Raw genomic sequence first — 20,380 nt, forward strand, 5'->3', positions numbered from 1 at the left:
GAAGATTGACGGATCGCAATTCACGCGACACCGTCGTATCGGGCGTCATGGGCGTCGCCGGGAAATGCAACGGGGTGCACCGCACCCCTCGACTCTGTTCTAGGACAGGGGGATAAATTGGCGTGAAAAATATAATGGGAGAAATTCGTCGTTAATTATAAGAATGCAAATTACGTAATAAACTCGTTAAGAGCACATTGTGGTTTAACGAACCTCGCAAAGTCCATTTTGCCTCAGTAGAAAGGTACTGAAAGTACAGAAATTCACTTACACAGGTCCCTCCCTAAATGCAATACGCGTGTTTAAGGTTAATGTTACGCGTATAACTGTCGACATTAATTAATAAAAAATGTGGAAAAGTTTCCAAGTTTTCCTTCAAGAAAATTTCTGCCGTTCCGAGGAAAGTCATGTCGACGCCCATGACTACGGACTACTCTCTGGATTCGAGAGGAACGCGCGACGAGATAAGCGGACGCTTCTTGGGCAAACATTTTTACGCTATTACGAGAATCCGAGACTGGATATTAAGTAAACGCTTACAGCTGCGGGAAATCTGCTCGGACCCTTCGTGTCGAATGCTCTCGTACTCTCTCGAATGATGCTGAACGAGGAAAATCGAGATTTGCGATTCATTCGAATTCACGCGAATTTTCATCGAAGAATTTGTAACCAGCAACTGTAAGAAATGCGAAATACACGTTTAATCGATAACGGCCAAAATTCTCTTCAAAGAAGATATTTATACCTATAATTACATCAGGAATATAAGGTTATTATGAAATGAAAAAGATATTTGTCTTTAATTATGTTACACAATTTCAAAGTAATTCGATTGTAACACGATTATTTTAATGTGTATTTTACAGTACAGATACTACTGATATCGTGCCTGACAATGAATGGATTTTATTTTTTATAGTTATAAATCTTACTTCGTGTTTTAAAATACAATATATTTGTACCGTTTTGTACAAATCAATCTAGATTTGTTTAGAGATATAGGCCATTTCTCTCTACCGAATGTGTTTGAGAGCAATTCCGAGAGATGCGAATGCGTTTAGTTCGGGCGCGGTTGATTTATCGTGGGAGAAAAGGGCGGCGCGCGAATGAAAGAAAAGAGTGGCTTTTCGACGACTGAACGAGGCACTTGTGTCAATTACTACCCGTCGTGTAGGTAGAACGGTGAAAACACGTTTTATCCCTGGCAGCCCGAACACGACGGATAGATGTCACGTCATCGTCACCCCCGAGAAGCGATTACGAGGCAAATGGCGGCGTCCCGCCTCGAAAGCACCCTCGACATCGCGTTCTCGATTCAACCACATCGTCATTAAGTTACCGTCAATTAGGACGAATGCCCGGACGAACGCATTCGGTATAAAAAAGCTCGCGTGCCTGCCTGAGGAGAATCGGAAATATCATTTATTTTCCCTTCCTTAAAAGAGCTTTAACTATCTCTGGTATTTGTATGGGAAAATTCGTTAAATGGAATCTTTATTTAAAAAATAGACATTGTTATTGATTATAAATCTTTTGTAGAAAAATATCATATCGGATCATAATAGCAAAAATTTTTTTATCCAACACTTATAGACGATTTATCATTATTAAAATAAAGTAAAAAAATTAATTAATGCCTAATTATAAAAACGCTGTAATAGATTTCGTTATAAGCGACTTAAAACTATAATTCCTGCACGATCTCTTTCTACCCAACAGTGTCAATGACGGTGAATAACTATTCGCGTGTGCGATGCTTGAATCAAAATAAATCGTTCACCGTAAACTGAGGCACTCTCTGTAATTAAAGGGCAAGGTCGGAATGATCTAAGAGCTGTTCGAGAGCCCCGATATAGAGACCCCCGTCGCGGTATCTCTTACGCAAGTGGAAAACGGGGGTTGGTGGGAGTACACGCGGGGAGTGCCGTGCACACGCTTGCACGGTCCATTTCTCGTTCACGTTTCGTTCACGTTTTGTCGCGCGATTACGTATACGGTCGGAAAAAAATAATAAATATCCAGAGAGAAAGAGAGAGAAAAGGTAACCGCGCGATCTCGGGTTCGCCACGGGGGTACGATAGGCAGGTGTCACGCCACCGCGCGACCCCCCGTCGCGACGATTACGACGATTACCGGTGAACCGAGAGGGTGGAGTCGCCTTTCCGTTGACACCGCATCACGAAGCACTAACCGGGTTATTTATGCCACCTCGTAAAACTTGTGGCGTGCCTGAACACACTACTCGCCGTTTGAGGTGGGCCAATCTCGAGTGTGAGAGAAGGGCGGGAGGGGAGTTGGTACAATCGTGTTCGCCAGGATCTCTTGTGCTTATCCTACCTACCCGATGTGGTCTCCTCGGTGTGTCGCCTCGACTCGAGGTTAAAAGTACGAGATAGGCGGCAGTAAATACGAAATAGACCGACGCGCGGGATTTAACGTGAAATATCGCATGCGCCGGCCGATACGACGGCGATACGTATTCGTATATATCTATAATATAATGTTAATATGTGCAATCGTATGCGGCGTACGCGACGAAGGGACCGCGTCGAGTCGCCGGCTTTTCCACATGAGTTATATGGGCGCCGCGTTATTTTTATTACATGCCAAGATTATCGGCCAGCGGACCGATTAACTGGAATACTTTTACGTGCGAAATGTCGAGTCGCGAGAGGGAAGTTTGCAATTGAAACACGAGCGTAAATCAAGTTTTTCTCAAGCATTTTCGTCTCTAGTAAAAATTATTTGCCCGAAAGCAATCTGTATGCTTCGCGATAATGACAATGTAAGATTACACTGTCCTTAAAGTAAAGTAAAGTTTTTTGAAACCTAACTTCTTTTCTCTCTCACACACAACACACACACACACAGTTACCGTATTCCATGGAGTTGGATTACGACGTGGTGGGAGTGCTGGGTGGACCGTCCTCTGGCATGATGGCGTTGCTACCACCGAGAGTAAACGTCTCCGCGAGGGGCGAGGTTCCAGTCACCCTGCAAGTCTTCAGGATCAGATTACCCTGCTCGGGGGTCGTTAGCGCCGAAATACCTCTGGCGTTGAGATTGAACGTCACCGCGCCGCCTGGCACTAGATACAACGACACCGTCTTGGTCTTCAAGAGGAACAAGATCTGCTTGAAAGGTACGTGCAAATATCCAGTTAGAGCTCCAGTATAGGCTCCTCGCTCGCAATAACGATTATAGAGATTACGCGTGATTATCTAGCCAGTGTAGGATGACTATGCTAAATTTTGAAAAATGTCAAAAAACGTATATAATATATCGCGTTTTATTATCTTCGTATTTTCTTAAAGAATCACTGAAAATGTCACTGATTAAAGCAATGACAAGCACTCATATTTTGCTCTTCCATTTTATATTTATACTGATTATGAAAATAAGATTGCACTGAAAAATTAATCTCGATCGTTAAATAATTCTTTTTAGTGAGATTTTATTTTGTTTATATACACATAGAGTGTGCTATATTTGTATAATTAAAACCACTGTGCTTAGAAATGATAATATACCGATTCCATTTAAGAGACTATATGCAGAACTTAAAATAGAAAAAGATGAAGAAAGAGCGGTACAACTATTTCATTGTTCTCGCGCATGAAATTCAATGTGGTTTGATATTCCGCGATTTTCATGGCAGCCATACATTAACCGAGAACCTAGATCAGGATTCTAGATGTTTTTCTCTTTTTCGTTGAAGGAATGCCGCGTGTTCTCTCCTTCCGCTAGTTTTATTCAGAGTCTCTGAAAAAATCATGACGGCACTCGCCGTTTATCTCACTTGAAATATGAAATATGAAAATGCTAAAGTGTGAATTATGTAACTGTACCACTTAATGGCGTTTCTACCCGTATAATTAAAATTGTAATTTCTCCTCAATTCAGAATGATGATTATTTGGCTTTCTGAAATTTTGATTTATTTCTATTTTATGATTGTATCTCATTAATTTAATTGTAATAAATTTTACTATATAATGCACGCGCGCACGCACCTACAACAATAAATACAAAATTAGATAAAGTAAATATTTCTCCATAAACACACATATCTTCATGAAACAAATTTATCGATGACATGATATGATTACAATATCAAGTTGGCGCAAAGGATTTGCGAATTTCTATGTGCTATTATTTACTGCGATAATATTGATCTACAATGCGTTATACGAAGATCCAATTTCAAAGGATGATACTATTCAAGCTTGATAATGTACTATGTAATATATAGTTTACTCGCTTGTTCATATATTCTGCGGCACGCGAGCGAGTCACATCCCCGGAGAGCGCCTTTATTCATCTGTACACACTTTGGCGCCATTGCAGCCTGTTGATAATTATTTCGTTTACGTAATATCAGATTTAATTAGTGTGTTCGCGAACCCGGCTGAATACCTTCGTTACGGCGAGACAGTTTCGACGTGGTCGCGATTAAAACAGAAGCGCGCTTTCATTTCGCGTCACTCGCAAACTCAATTTATCCATGCGATTTATGGACTCTGGGAGTGAGCGTGATTTTTCATAACTTTGACGTCGCGTTTTATTAGGCGTTTTTAACATTAAAAAAGTTAACAATAATAGAAACAATTTTTGAAATGTCAGATAAAGCGAATGCTATCAACTACTCGTGTATATGGTAAAGTGTTATAGAAAAGAAGTATATATAAATATCCATAGTTGTATATTTAATGTACAAGATTCAATTTTTATATCATATATGTATATATATATATATATATATATATATATATATATATTATTTATAGAGATGTAGATTTATAGACCGCAATATAACGTGTGTATTATTAAAAGTATTATAATTTATTTATAATTTATATTATAATTATTAGTATTTATTTTATTAAGTGAATAGCGATCACATTGGAATAATATTTCCTGACGCTTCGGGGCTTTTGCTAAATAAATACTGTTAAATTATAAATACAAGCGGAGCACACGCATGGTCGTTTAAGTAATTATGTGTAGATAATGGAATTATATATACACATGTAGTTTACGTTACGAGCAGAAATGGAAATGTTATGACGGACGCGAGCGAAGGTACAAACGTAATTTCCGCGCCACTTCCGACAAGGGTACTCGTAAACTTGTACGCATGGTACTTCACAGCCGGTTCTCTCGACTCCGCAAACTTCACGCGATCTCGAAAACGTGTTTTCTGAAAAAACAAGCCGCACGGAGCAACAATGAATGCAATCTGGCAAATAACCCCTCGATTTTCATCCCTCTCTCTCTCTCTCTCTCTCTCTCTCTCTCTCTCTCTCTCTCTAGCGTCATGATAGTTTACAAATACTTTATACTGATCTTGTGTAATCAAAATGAATTTTGTGCACAGTTTAATAAACGTTCCACGCGAAATAAATTGAAACCACAGCGATCTATATATTCAATCTTTTTAATTAAGAAGAAAATTGATTCTTTGGTTTCCGATGAAAACAGGTAAAAATTGAATCTCGTAGAATCAAAAAGATGAAAAAAGAGATGGATTTTAAAATTGAAAATAATAAATTTTTTATTTTTAATCAACAGACCGCGACTTTATCGTTCTCTGAAACAATATTATTAAACATAAAATCACAAGAACAAAAACATAATTTTTTAAATAAATTTTGTTATATAAAATACTGATATCGCGATATTTTATATGTTATTTTATTATATTAAATACAGACTTTTGTTTTATAAAATTTAAAAAATATGTGTTTCAAGTCTTTCTATATTAAAATGTAACTGAATATTATTGGTGTCACGCATAGAGAAATATATTTATTTACATGATACATAGAGAACGATTCGACGGTTAGCAAGCAAAAAAAGAGATGAAAAGAAAAAGAAAAAGGAAAAGAGAGAGAGAGAGAGAAGGAAGTCGCAGATCCGGATCCGGTTACCGAAGCAGGCGATGGTACAACAAAAAGCAATTCGCCGAGTAAAATTGAATTTCGTCGGGGGTCGGTGTATTTAATGAAAGAGAAGAGAAAGCACCGAGAAAATCCCTCCTTCGTCGAAGATCAAGAAGGTCGACCGCGTAGAAAAACGAGATGGACAGGGGTACGCGAAGGGAAGGAAGAAGGACGAAAATAAGTAAGCACCACCGCGGGTGAGGACCATAGTCGCGTCTTGAAGAGCAGATTTCCTGCTTTGTCGAATTTGCTTTTTCCTTGTCCGCTCCCGCATCGCCAAAGAAACCGGGGCCGGCTCCTGACGAGTCCTTCGACGATCGTTTCGAGCTCGAGAGGTCCTGGCAGCAATCTGAAAGCATCTCGAGATCACTCGAAAATAATCGAATTCTCTATACAGAACCCACTATATTCGACGACGTTTCGCGAAGATCACATATATTGAGAAGACCATTGATGTCAAATTGAGAAAAAGAAAGATTTAATAATGTAAACTGATTCTCAAATTCTAGTTATTTTATTATTTGAAATTTCAGTTTTTTCAATTCGAATTCGTTGAGAGCGCGCATATTTGATTTCTTCTGTTCATATTTTTAAATGACAATATATTCTACGTCTCGTGTTTTTTCATTTTTTTTTTCAGATTTTTCTGTGTTGTTTTTAAGTGTTTATATTATTTTTCGTCTCAAATATCTTCAAAAAATGTCGACGTTTTTTGGGTGAATTATCGAATAGTTTACAACTCTTATGAGCATATTCTTTAAAGAGTATTAAAAAAATGTTTGAAAAATTTGAAGTGATGCATCAGCAAAAATGATATATATATGTATATATGATCGTGAATATTTTTTACAGTAGTATTTAAAATATGTAAATAAGCATCAAGTTTCACTTTTTTTTTTCGGAAAATGGTCGTTGAATTTTTTTATTTTATAAAATAAAGTAAACATATCCGCGCGTATATACCAAAGGTGTAATTTCGTGATTTACGCGAGTCTCTCAGCATGACTAAATTTGTTTCTAAAGTCCACAGAGCTCGCGGCGAATGAAGGAACGCGACTCATGGAGGGTCACCCTGTTAATCCTCTGGAGACTTAATTCCGGTCCTCCGTAAATCTCGGTTAAGGTCTGTTTGATGGTAGCGGATAGTGTAGCTCAGCCGAATTTAATTGAGAAGTCGCTCTTAACACGCCTTTCTGACTTCATAGTTGCTCTTTGAGTTTCGCGAGTGCGCGTTAATCGCGATAAATTATATCGATAAGCATTGCACTATTTGACTAGCGTGCTGCGTGATCGGATCGATATGAGGATATAACAGTATAGCGTGTCTCTATTACATTATTATTAAATGATATATAGCATAATATTTTAATCCTTGCATAAAAAATAATTAATATTTCATGCATAATATACACGCGATATAAATGTAATGGAAATTAGCAAGAAAAAAAAAATAGATTTAAATATTGTAAAACATATAACCGAGCTATAATTACGTTATAAGCGTAGAGCAGTGATTGTCAATTATTAAAAATTTAAAAATATATTAAAAAATTGATAAATTTATTGCGCAAAAATATCTGACGCAGTTGCAATTTTAGCGCCGAAATAGCAGAGACCTCTTCAAGATGCTCATCCTTTCTCGGACGTATCGCGCGCGAGAGAGAAACATTTTAGGAAGATGGAAGGACTCCGCAAAGGAACGATGCGAACGAGTTGCTCCTAAGATACTGCAGCGCAACGCCGAGGGCCACTACGATTTATTTAACTTTTTCTTTTCCTACTGCTTCCTGTGTGCACGTCTCATCGCGCTCGAGCAAACTCTCTCGTCTCGTTCCTCGTAGTTCGTGTTCGCGATGTGCTCTATTACGTAAAGCTGATCTGCTTGGTTTACGTTATCCTGGCAAGAGCACGAAGTCTATTTCCTTCTTTCGCGAAATGAGCGAGGAAAAAAGAGAAAAAAGATCAATATTAAGGTTTATTAGAATCCGTAAGGTATTTGTCAAAGTGAAAAATTTTATTTACAATTTTTTTTTTTACATAAAGGCAACACAGCGATAGAATAAGAATACTAAAATTAAAATTAAAAAGTATATTGGTTATTGGAATATTAAGTTTTATAATAAATTTCCAAATATACAAATTATTGATAATCAAAAATCATGGAAAATTAAAGGGCCAAACATATGACAAAGTTATTTTTCAGTTCCGTCGTTGACAGCTTGTGAGAATTATAATTGAAAACCTAAAAATATGATATTTTTTGGAATAAAGCAATAATAATTTGCAAACAGGTTAACAATAATTTAATGCAACGTTAATGAGTGACGTATCTCGCAAAGTCTTTATATAAAAATATTTCGGCTTTCGAGTTTCTAGTTTCTCTTCTGATGGGAAAGAAGGATAAAATAAATAACCGTGCGATGACGTATGTATTATGTCGACGATGTCTTCATTTTCATCGTGAATTTTTTTACACCGCAGGTGGTATGTATTTTTAAAACACTGTTATTTTTACTGCAACTACGACTTGACGAATATTTCAGAGAGTCGTATCATTTTCTCACTCTGTAACTGACGTAGATGTTACTTACTGAAATTACTTTATAACAAAGAATTGCGGCTTTCAAATAAATATGGTATATATAAAAAGCGTCTTGCCATTAAATATCCACAAGCAAAATTTAACTTTAATTATCGGAAGATAACAATTTGCCAATTTAACAAAGTCTTATGTCAATCTTTCCCGAAATGTTAAAAAGATCTTTGCCTCGTATTTCGTATTTTCATTATACTGTAGCAGAAAAGAGCAAGACCGAGTTTTCAATTAAAATGCTCGCTAAATTGAAAAAGAGGCTATTAGAAATTCGCCAAGAATATACGAGGAAATATGATAACCCCGCGATATTTTATATGGAAAAAATAATTATATTTACGCACGCGAGTTATAAGTCAAAAGAAAAACAGAATATGATATTGGCGATCTTACTCGTTCACGCAAAAAGATAAATTAGCGAAGAAATGGAAAGTTGTTTTAGATTTCAGGCAAGCAACGCTTGAAATTGATGGAACGCATTTAGGGATTACACGACGCTATAATCTCGGCAACGAGTTAAGAGCCGATGGAGTTTACTTAATTTTATCATGACACTCCGAAAGGATGCGCCTCTTTTCCTCGGCATATCCTAGTCGAGGCTGACGTGCTCGGTTCTTGAAAGCTTTTGAGCCCTCGCGCGAAAGTTCCTCCGTCTAGGCCACGTTATTTACCTTTATAAGAGACGACAAGGCGCCGTTCCGTTCGACTCTGAGTCTTTACTTCTCATAACGTACGAAAAGATAGAGAGAAAAGAAATATCAGAAAGCCAAGTACGGTGGAAAAATGTAAACCTGCGTGACGCAGAGAGAAAAGTCTCGATAAACGCTTTGTTTCACAATCTTTTTCGATTAATTCGTCCTAGATTCCTTATTAAATGTGCATTTCGATCATGAAAATCGTGAAAATTCAACTAAAATTACATCGGAATGTAGTTTGTAATGTTCAAGTCGATATGTTGAAATATTTTAATAATTAAAATACAAATTTGATTTTAATTGAGATTTTAACTGAGATTTTAAATGATACATGTTGTAAAATTTGAGAAAAATTTTTAGTTATATTACATATCCTGTTTAATCTTTTTTACAATTAAATAAAGAAGGATATTGAATAAAACGATGGTATCTGTAGTATATGCAATGCAAGAATGCCACGTCGCGTGAGAAATGCGTAACTATTTGTGAGATAAAAATAAATCGAATGAAATAGCAGTATTTGCTGGAAAATTCGTGGTTTGCGGCCAATGGCTCGCCATCAAAGTGAGATCTCTTTGAGCACTTTCCACGACTCTTCGATATTCCCGCTCGTTCGATAGCGCCGCGATACGTATAAACAATGGCTCGATCCCCGTCCAGTGCTCCTCGATAGATTTGGATCTCGAGCATGTAGCTCGAGTGGAAATGCTCCAATTGACAAAATGGATTGCCGATACTATAATGGCGATCGTGCGTGTTTTGTAGATCGAATACATTTATATTTGGTGACGGATATAAAAATCGTTGAATAGAACGTGAAGAGGTTTCACGAATCGTGTAGCAATTTATTTTCGAGAAGATAAACAAAATAAAATTTAAATTAAATTAAATTATATATATGATATTATAGCTATATTATATATATTGTTTATATTGCCATTTTTGAAAAATTAAAACACGAGGAAGGTGTATTAATTTAATATTTAATACGTTAAGAAATTTATTTCTGATGAAAATCAATTCAATTATCTTTAATTTACCTATAACAATAACTGAACTTTCGAGCGAATGTAATATATCCCTCCTTCATTTATTGGTGTATTTGATTTTTAAAACGGCATCAGGAAAGATATATAGAGATTGCAAAAAATAATCGATTAATTTATATATTTTTTTCAGGTGTCGAGACTCCTCCCAGCAACGATTCGGTGCGTTTGGAGCCCGATCCGCTCGTAAACAGTGCCGGTGCACTTTACGTCGCAGCTACCTGTGCATGCGCTTTAATTCTTGTCGTCGGCAGTGTCGCCAGTGCGTTATACATTCGTAACAGCAAAGCTCGCGTTCAAGAATCGCAGTGAGTAAATTTTTTTATTAATTTTACAAAAAATGCGAATATCATATGTTTAATGCTCCAATCTATCATCGCTCTTCCGCTGTTTCGATATTTAAATTGCCCAGATTAAAAGCACGAGAAAAGTCTAAGAATGAAGTTTTTAAACAGTGAGTGTATAAGCGACTTTGTCCTGATAAATTTCTGATCTTAATCTTTGGCTCGTTGGAATTATTTAACGAAGTTCGTACATTATTAAAAACGGTAGTAAGAAGTATAATCGGAGAAGTAGAAAACCCCACACACGCAGACCGGTGATTTTCGAGCCGACGTCTGGCTCGAGAGAAACCGACGCGAGAGGAAGAATAACGTGGACGTCGTGCAGCTTCCCGTTCTACATCACTTATTAAATTCGCATTTCAAAGTACCGTTTCTCTCGTACGCTGTTCGCAAAAAAAAAAAAAAAAAAAAAAGGGGGGGAGATACAAATCGGTGCTCGTAGAAAAGATTTTTCTATTACGTAAGACGCGTCGTAAATACGTCTTGTCACGTATCGCGCTCTCATTTTCCGCGAGTCGTTCGAGAGTGAAAGAGTTCGCGGGCGTGTGTTTTGCGACGTCGCGAATTTTCTGCCGAGCAGAAGAACCATTTGAAGAGGGACGGAAGGATAGAGGGGGATAGAAGAGGGAGAGGGGGGGGGCGGAGGGTGAGTGACGAAAAGATTTTCGTACACCCGCGGGAAATTCGCGGGGATAAGCTGGATAGGAGGAACTCGTCCGAATGAAATATCCTTTCAATAAGCCGCCGGTGATCCGTCGGCCGTTTGGCACGGCAGCCGACATTTTATTGCATAGCTATACGCACCCTCTGCCTTGTGAGGGCTGGCGGGAGAGACCGTAAGAAGGAGGAGATCTCTTTCCATATTCGTGCTTTATACTTTTTTGTTCGTCGACCGCCTTTCACCGTGTTGCGCGCATAAATTTAGTGGACTCGCTACAGAGCTATTTTCTAAAATTAATATCGCGTATTTGATCTATTGAAACGATACTCTATTCACATTGATGACACAGGTCTGCGAAAACTTGGAACTTTTGAAGTGTGTTTTTTTTCGTATGATTTTTTAATACTGTATCCAAATATCAAATCCGTTTGTCCCAACGGGTATGTCTCATTATTTAATTTTGGGGTAATATTAATTTTTAATATTAATAGTAATATATAATAATATATTATATAGTAATATTTATATAGTAATTTTTAATATTTACGTAAATGAAGTTTACAGTTCTTTTAATTGAAATGACCCAAAATTCTTACGTGTTAGGTAAAAGAAGATTACAATTTACATAATTACAATTTAAAATCAAATAAAGACAACTGCGAAAAGTTGAAGCCCCGCAAAAGAAATTATTTTCGCAAACCTGTGTTATCTACATGTTATTTAATCGATTTTATTTTGCAGCGTTATTATCCCATTTTTTATAAAGAAAGTAAGATGCAAGAACACAGTTCTCTTTGTCTGTTTTGTATCTGTAATATAAACTTTTAGGATACAACAGAGTCATTTCGCGTATGTACTATGTTTAAAATCGTTTGATACGTTGCGAAGTATATGTTAGATCCCCTCTTTTTCCTTTAATAGGATTGATTCTTATTTTCGTCGGCAAATTGTCTTTGTCTGAATATATCGAGCGTCCTGTAAAGCCCCCGTCATGAATTTTTCTCGTTAAACGCGAAGCAGATCGTGTTCTAGCACCCGTCTCCTCATTAACGATGAATATTATGCGAAAACTTCTACCCGTTGCTTTTAAAGTTTGATCGTTATTTTCATTGTAATTATTTTTTACTTTAGCGTATCGAATGTTCTGTTTCACGTGCCTCTACTTCGGGGCATAATCGACAGACTTAAATGTAGATAGAAACCAAATTGCCGGAGAGTTGGGCAGAAGCAAAGCCACTTTCGCTTCACTTTGCTGCCACCTCCGTCTGTTCCCCTATTATTTATTTCCAAGAGGGCGAATTGTCTTTTACCCGGATATTAGCTTCTTTGATGTCTTCTGTCGCGAATTTCTCTTGACGAATTTTTCTCAATACCGTTAAACGATAAATAGCGAATTTATTTTTTCAACAAACTTTGATGGAAAATTGTTACACATATATTTGATACTTAAAATTATTCATCATAGAGATAAACTTGTGACATCCTATATATCTGATAAAATTATAATTATTTTTTCTTATACGAAGTCTCTCGCTGTTTCTATCGATCTGTACGGACTGACGATAAAAAAAAAAAACGCAGTACACGGGAAGATATATTACGTTAAATCTCAGCGTTATATTACGCGAGATTGAAATATTACACGCCAATCTGTCCCGGAATTGAAATCAATATCTCACCGCCGAACTGACCGGGGCATTTGAAAAAGAAAGCAACAGATGTTCGCTCGAACAAACAACGCGCGATTGGTTGGCGCGTGATACGAATGCGATCGAGCACGATTATCCGTAACAATGATCTCGCATCGGAGGACATCAAATATTTATCGCATGGCAAAGTGGCCTTTATGGGGAATCCAAAGGAGGGGACGCGCCCTCACTTTATACGCGCCTTTGCGTTCCTCCTGATGCAGACCAATTGTCTCCGCCGGGATATATTAGCTCTTTTGAGTCTCTTCACCCTGATAACACGCGAAGGAACGAGGATCTTTGCTTCCCTCGATCTGTCTTTCCGTCTCTCTCTCTCTCTCTCTCTCTCTCTCTCTCTCTCTCTCTCTCTCTCTCTCTCTCTCTTTCTTTCTCCTCCGCGTACATTCCCGCCGGCGCCGGCGGGTAAAACTGCAGATTTTACATCCGTTCGCTCGAATGAACACGGCCGTTCTCGTCCCTCGTAAGCCCTTCTTGCCGCATCGAACTCGACGTACAAAAGGCGCCTTCGAGATTCGGCAAGTAGCGAAAGGTTTCTCGGGAGTAGTTACGCCACTCACGAAACTCGCGTCGGGATATTTCGTTGCAGTCTTCCAACTTTCGCTCCCCCTTCGCTGAGATATTTATTTTTGCATTTCGATATTGGCTCGATTGGTCTTTCCATGATTGCATAAATGCACATATACTTATTAGCTTACCTTTTAATAATAAGAAGATTCACGTATATGAAGCTGCTCGTTAATTTTTAATAATTCTTTGATATTTGATCTCGAATATCATACAGACTATTCAAAACGTTTGTGCATATGATCAGAAAAATATTAAAGATTTTTTTTCGAATGATTTTATAAACTTAAAGCTCACATTCTTACGACAAAATTTCATCGTAATTTGTTGCAAAGTTTGTACGATTTTTTTTTTGTTGCGTCTTCTTTTGAAAGAAAACTATTGAATGTAAGACATTTTGTACACTTTCTTAATTACAAAATATTAGATTATACTTACGGATCTTGCTCGAGCCGATAATATGGCGGCATACGCATTCTCGGTTTTGCCATCAATTTTCGATCTATGAAAATTTCAGCGCGAATACTTGCTCACGAGTTACAAAAAATGATATTACTTTCCGAACGACGGTTTAACGTTTCTATCGCTCGCTTTCACGGGCGTGGATACAGATTCGCCGGAAGTCGATCTCGCTGCGAAACGCTTCCGTAAGGGTCGCGTAAAAATAAACGGACACGAATGAACGAACCGGGGGATATTTGAAATCGATTGCTGTACGCCTTTTTCTATCGCTCGTCTTTTTAACGAATACATTCGGCAGATTTACATTCACGAAATGGCCAATAAATCGCTAAAAATATCCTTTTCTCCATTTCTTGAAAAATAGCGATTTTTCAGTCGTCTCATTCCGTTTCGTTTCTTCTTTTCTCTCCTTCCAGATTATCTGCTTGAAAATCACATCTTTGTTCCAATATATATATATATAACTACCTGTTCCGAAAATATTTATCGCGGATACTTAATATTAATCTCGAAATTATAAGCAAACATAATTATAAACACGAATGATCTCCATCGATCCCCTAAAAAGACAATATTATGTAACATTTAAATTCTGTTCTTATTAATTTAAATAAAAGATTTCTTTTTATATATATATATATATACTGAAGCTATTGTGAAATAAATAAAAAAGTAATTTTTTATTCATATATGTATACTAAAGCTACTATTGTATTTAATCGTAAACCGTGCTAAATATATGTTTTAAAAACAGAACAGAAAGATAAGAGGCAAACTAAATACAAATGTAATGTTAGGCCAACGATGTGGAATAGAGATAAATTGCATTCAAAAGTAAATCGGTTAAGTTGAAGGTAGGAATAGCTTTTCTCGAGTGAGAATCGAATTGACGCGCTCCTTTATCGCAAGATCGTCGGTACGAAAGAGAAAGGATCATTTCGAGCTCCTCGGGAGCTCATTCGGGACGGGATGTACCATGGTAAATCCTTCTGGAGATAGATAAAGAGAGAGAGAGAAAGAGAGGGGGGAGAGAGAGAGAGAGAGAGAGAGAAGATAGGGAGTAGAAAGGAGGGAGGAGGGAGTATCCGAGGAATTCCTTGTCGAAGATAATTTCTCGTTGAGGGTTATGCACAAGGTGTAGAATGGAGCACGCTTTTGAAATATGATAATGCACCGTTCTTCCCACTTATGCTCTTCTATCTTTTGCCGGGAAAAAGTGTATCTGCCGGATTTTATAAAGAGACCGTCTATCTCGTAAACGATGTTGTAATTTGAACTACGCGTTTACTCCGACATATTACTGTCCGAACAGTCCTGCGGGAAGAGCTTGCTAAGAGACCTTATTACGCGGTGATCCCCAGACGAAATTAAAGCGAGGTAAAATTAGCAGTTAAAGTATATATTTTTCGACTCTAACAATGAAGCTTATGAAATACTTTGGAATTAGGAAAAAATGTGTGATTTAATATGGATTAATAAATGCATACTAAAGTATTTAAAAATATTTAATTTAAATCGATTATTAATCATGTGAACATTAATTTTAAGAAAATTGATAAAAAATATATATTTTGACTGTTCGTGATACAATAATATTATTCATAGGTGTTTTCTTGAATTTATAATCATATAACTGCTTCTCGAGATTAACGTATAATAAAGATAACTAATATTCTCGTGAATCTTGAAAAAAAGTGTAAAATCTGCGCTTTAAAGCTTAAGTGCAAAATCGTCGACCAGAATCCTTTCTCGACGACATTCGCACGACGTCCGCAGATTCTCGGATTTGCCGGAAAGATTCGGCATAGCGTATTAAAATTTGTCTCAGTGAGATCGTCTCGCCGCGGTACCCGCAGCTTCTGCTTCGTGACAATTTTACTCGAGCTCCCGCTTTCACAGCGCGATCCCATTGTAACGATAATTAAGCCGGGTATAAGAATCGCGCGCGGCTGCAGAGGTCCTTTCGTCCTTTCAGGAAAACTCTGCCCTGCTGCAGTTACTCGGCGGCTGACACCGGCGGCCTAGCGAGAAGTTCCGTCTTGGTTAGAGTCGACCCGCGGCCCGGAAGCGCGAATTCCGGAAGTTACGCCACCATTGCCGACCTCGAGCCACTGTACGCGAGGCCGTGCGGTTCCAGAGCTAGTTACTACGCAGCGAGCCATATGACGCATCTGAGCCAGGTATGCGATGACAACGATTTAACGGGCATGCTAAAGCGAAGCTGTCTGTCTATTTGAAGCTAAATTATATACGAAATATTCAGCAATTGACATTTTATGTAAAATGTCATCTTACGTAATTCATATTTCATGTAAAATGTCATTTTATGTGATTTTATGTCGCTTACCACCTTCATATGATTCAAATTCAGGAACTTTTAGTTTTAAATATATATTTTATTGACATTTCTGGGATCACGCACGCTGAGACTTAAAATATAAGAAAAACTTTAAATTGAGATAAATTTTAGAATTTGCCAGAAATATAACTCAACATTTAATTATCTAAATAATTAATAATGGATATATAACACGACTGAGTTTTGCTGCACGAGATGAAATAGTCCGTGAAACAGACTCGACAACGGACGCGAAACTCGTATTGCGCGTCAGGAAATCCGATTTTTTCCCCGGTCGGAATCTCTTTCCACTTGGCTATCGCGAACTCCGCGTCTGCCACCGGACTACCGGAAGCGGAAACAGCGCGAGACGTCTCCTCCTCCTGTCTCATCCCATCCCATCTCGTCTTGTCTCTCGTTTCGTCCTATATACGTGTATATACACACAATGAGTGCCGCGCCTCGCAACTTTATCGAGTTTGCGGCCGAGCGAGCCGCTTTCCACGGACAACTTTGGCGCCCAACCCTTTGCAGCCCTTCGGCTCTTTATTCAGCGACTCTAAACCCGCCAACCTACAACACCCACCTCTCTTCACCTCGAGACGAGACGTAGGGGAAAAGCTGTACGCGTGTAGTGCCTTTTTGCTTCGACTTGCGTCTTGCCGAGCGCGTTCGCCGATACCTGCATTTCGAGCGGAATCTCTCTCCTTCAGTTCCCTTCTATCGTCGCTTCGACAAGACTGCTAACCGCGTCTTTGATCCCTTTCATACCTTTGAGTTCGCGTTTGGCGAAACGAGATGCGCGTTTGACGCATTGATCACTTCCCCAGAATTATTTCTTCAAAAAAACATCGTAAAATTTTCTTTTCTTAAGATGGAAGTTTTTAATATGATGAGAGATATTTTTTATTGTCTACTATAATACGCTTAATTTCATGAAATTTTGGTTAGTGATACAATTTTGATTAATAATAATGTAAATTTTGATCTAATCAGCATGTATGTATATATTAAAATATCCGAGATGAAAATTGTATCTATTCAATATTTTCACAAAACATCATTTTAAATACATCTCGATAGCGATATTCTTTTAATAAACATATCCTGATTAATTTTTTTTTTGTAAGGTATATATGTATATCTATTATTATCAGATATAACAGATATAGAAAAAAATTCGTTTGTCGCTCAAGTGAAAAAGACAGTATGAGGTAAATACTTTATTAAAGAAATTGGCTAATTTCTCTCCGCGATTAATTTATACGGCTGTCTTTATGGGAAGATAAAGAGCAATTGGTAAGTACCCTTGCGCGTACTAACGCGTCACTCGTACACATACGTACAGTGATATTTAAGAGCGGCCGCAAAAAAGCGATAAAGGTCGTTTTCAATCACCAGACGCGCACGCAATCGCCGCGTGTCACGGGCCGCCGCGTCGTTTTAACTACCGCGTTTTAAAGCACGCGCTATTACCCGCCGCTATTACTCGTCGTCCCCCGGAGTATCTTTCTGCAAAAATGCGCAATCAAAGAGAAGAGAGGAGAGGAACGAAGGGTCGCGCGAAAATGTCGAATAAATACGCGGAACGCTCGTTTCGCGTCGCGTCGTTTCTCGCGGAACAAGCGTTTTGCATTAATTTGCCCGAGAGAAGAAACGCGGATATATATTCACCTTCACATTGTCGGGTATGAGAAAGAGAGAAAGAGTGCATCGGCAGGCAGCGGGTTACACGCATGTACAATACTTACGTACACGGTTATAGGCTGTCGTTGACGCCGGCGTTTGCCCTCCTCAGACACGAAAGGGATGGCGAGGATCGCGGCGTCGAGCTCTGAGGGAGCCGGCAGAGGGAGAGAGCGGTTGTGGAAGTGGGTCCTGTGATTGTTTCGGCTTTGATCTTGGATCAATTTACCGGGTATACGCGCGTATACGCGCTTCTCCCCCTTCTCTCTACAACCCTCTTCGACGCGACGCTCCGTCTCGAACGCAACCGACCCCGTACACGCACACATACGTATAAAGGTACATCACGTATAGTCACGTGCGCGCACCCGCACGTACCGTACATACACTGACGGCTTGATGTAACCGTGAACCTTCGTGAAAATTTAGCACCCTCCCGACCTGCCAGCCAAACCCTCTCGGACCGACCGACTGACGTAATCCAGAATCCAGCGACAGCGTCTTATCCCCAACCCTGTAAAACGATACGCTTGAGATCCCATTGCTGGGGAAGCCATTACCTGGCGCTGTCTATCGGGGAAACGATCTTCGGCACGAGGACAAACACACCTGTTTCTCTTTTCCTCCTGGAATCTCTCCTACGTAAGTTTCTGCGCGAGCGAATCGGACGCAGAGAGAGAGAGAGGGAAATGGCCTGGCGGACCCGGCCATTTTCCGCATGGCCTGTCCGGACGCGACAATCCCCTTTTCTTTTCCTCGTAAAAGTTAGACGTACGTACCACCATCGCGGTCGAGATAACCGATCGCGTATTTGCCGATGTGCCTATCTGATCCTAGGCGCTTTTCACCAACTCCGCATAACGGAGCAAACCAGTTGTTTGTCAACGCGTGTATTATTATTGAGATCAATCATACAAAGGAACTAACTCTTTTATATCATAGAAGATTATCATTATTTTCCCCCGTGAGAGAAATTTCATTTTGACAAGCGATCAAAAATAGTTTGAAATAATAAATGAAGAAATAACTCTATATTATAAAAATTTTACATTTTAAAAACTTTTTGTGGACATCTTTCCATAACAGCAAAGGTGACTATGAGCGAAACGCGCGTTTTATCTTTAACACGGTATACAAGAACAATTAATAATTTCGAGCGTATTAAAAATCTCATATAAATCATTTAAAGTAAAATCAGAAAAAGCGCGAACGTCCCTCGCGGCGATTGCGTTATCGAATTAGCAATTACTTTGCGATGTATCGAGCTGACACTACGTAATTATTAGTTAGGTAAAATCCCGATTCTTCGATTTAATTAATTCTCGCCGTCGCGAACTTTCGCCCCATCGTGCCGAAACCGTCGCTTTTTTAATCCGGGTGAGACGGAAAATTGTATTATTACATGGGCAGAGTCGCGAATTAAAAATGCTCTGGGCATGTCGAGCATGGTAGTCTGAAAACGAAGCTTTTAGAGCGCCTTCAGCGGATCGAACGAACAAACGAATGAAAGCGTGATGTTTGACGAAAGCCTTTCGGTAAATAAATCAAATTGCCGCTCCCCCCTTCCCCCTCCTCCGCGCCGCATGAGCTAAAAACGCTCGACTATGGGCGCTGCACGTTCGATACTTTGATTCTGATTCCGTAATGCAAACAGCGAAGTAATATTCTTTACTATAGATGCGTGGAGAGTATCCGAATCATTCGTCTAAACATATTTTTGCAATATATTCTTTTGCGCTCGCCTTGATTAATAAGTAAATGATTTTATATATCATTTAGTGCGAAATAAAATACAATAAAATATTTGAGAATAAATCGAAGAAATCGTGATTTTTTTGTTCGTTAATTTTAGAACGCTATATGATAGAGATCAAAATAATTCATTTAATTGAAAATTTTTCGCCTGTACATTAATTGTATTGTATTCTCTTCGAAACTACCGATGTAAACTGACACGATCGATGTTTCGCTGAATATATCAATTTTAATTAAATTACATCAAGTTATATTAAATTCTTAGAAATTCAATCGCACTAATTAATTTATGATAATCGGATATCAGACAGGATTTTAATTCTTAATTCTAATCTAATTTATATTTATAGCTTCGTTACGCAACACTCCGAATTCCATTCGCGCCTCTAACACGCGAGATGGTCCCCCACTCGGCAATTTCCATCTCGCTCATCACATTTTCATCGGGAAACAAAAAAAAAAAAAAAAAAAGCACACGAACGGACGCGTATATGACGCCGACCGAGTATCGCGACAAAATACAATATAACCGTGAGGGAAAACGAGATTGACGACGAATCGCGTTCGCGTCCGAGGATTCGAGGTC

General features: G+C 38.5%; 1 protein-coding gene across 4 annotated transcripts in view; it reads left to right on the top strand.

Annotated features, from left to right (window-relative positions):
* The window catches only part of LOC138931769 (tyrosine-protein kinase Dnt), a 110,573-nt gene that overhangs the window by 42,944 nt on the left and 47,249 nt on the right, over nt 1–20,380 (top strand). For 3 of the 4 annotated variants that reach the window (XR_011446673.1, XR_011446672.1, XM_070292862.1), the window contains exons 3-5: nt 2,872–3,142; nt 10,409–10,583; nt 15,991–16,195. Coding sequence is in view for 2 of the 4 variants with exons in the window: in XM_070292862.1 (XP_070148963.1) it covers nt 2,872–3,142; nt 10,409–10,583; nt 15,991–16,195 (651 nt within the window). In the remaining 2 variants the exon portion in view is untranslated. The remainder of the gene's footprint in view (nt 1–2,871; nt 3,143–10,408; nt 10,584–15,990; nt 16,196–20,380) is intronic. The other variant, XM_070292863.1, reaches the window with a different exon arrangement.

The sequence above is a fragment of the Polyergus mexicanus genome, unplaced genomic scaffold, assembly GCF_030449975.1.
Source record: "Polyergus mexicanus isolate NDT 795.1 unplaced genomic scaffold, iyPolMexi1.0 SCAF_3, whole genome shotgun sequence".
NCBI lineage: Eukaryota > Metazoa > Arthropoda > Insecta > Hymenoptera > Formicidae > Polyergus > Polyergus mexicanus.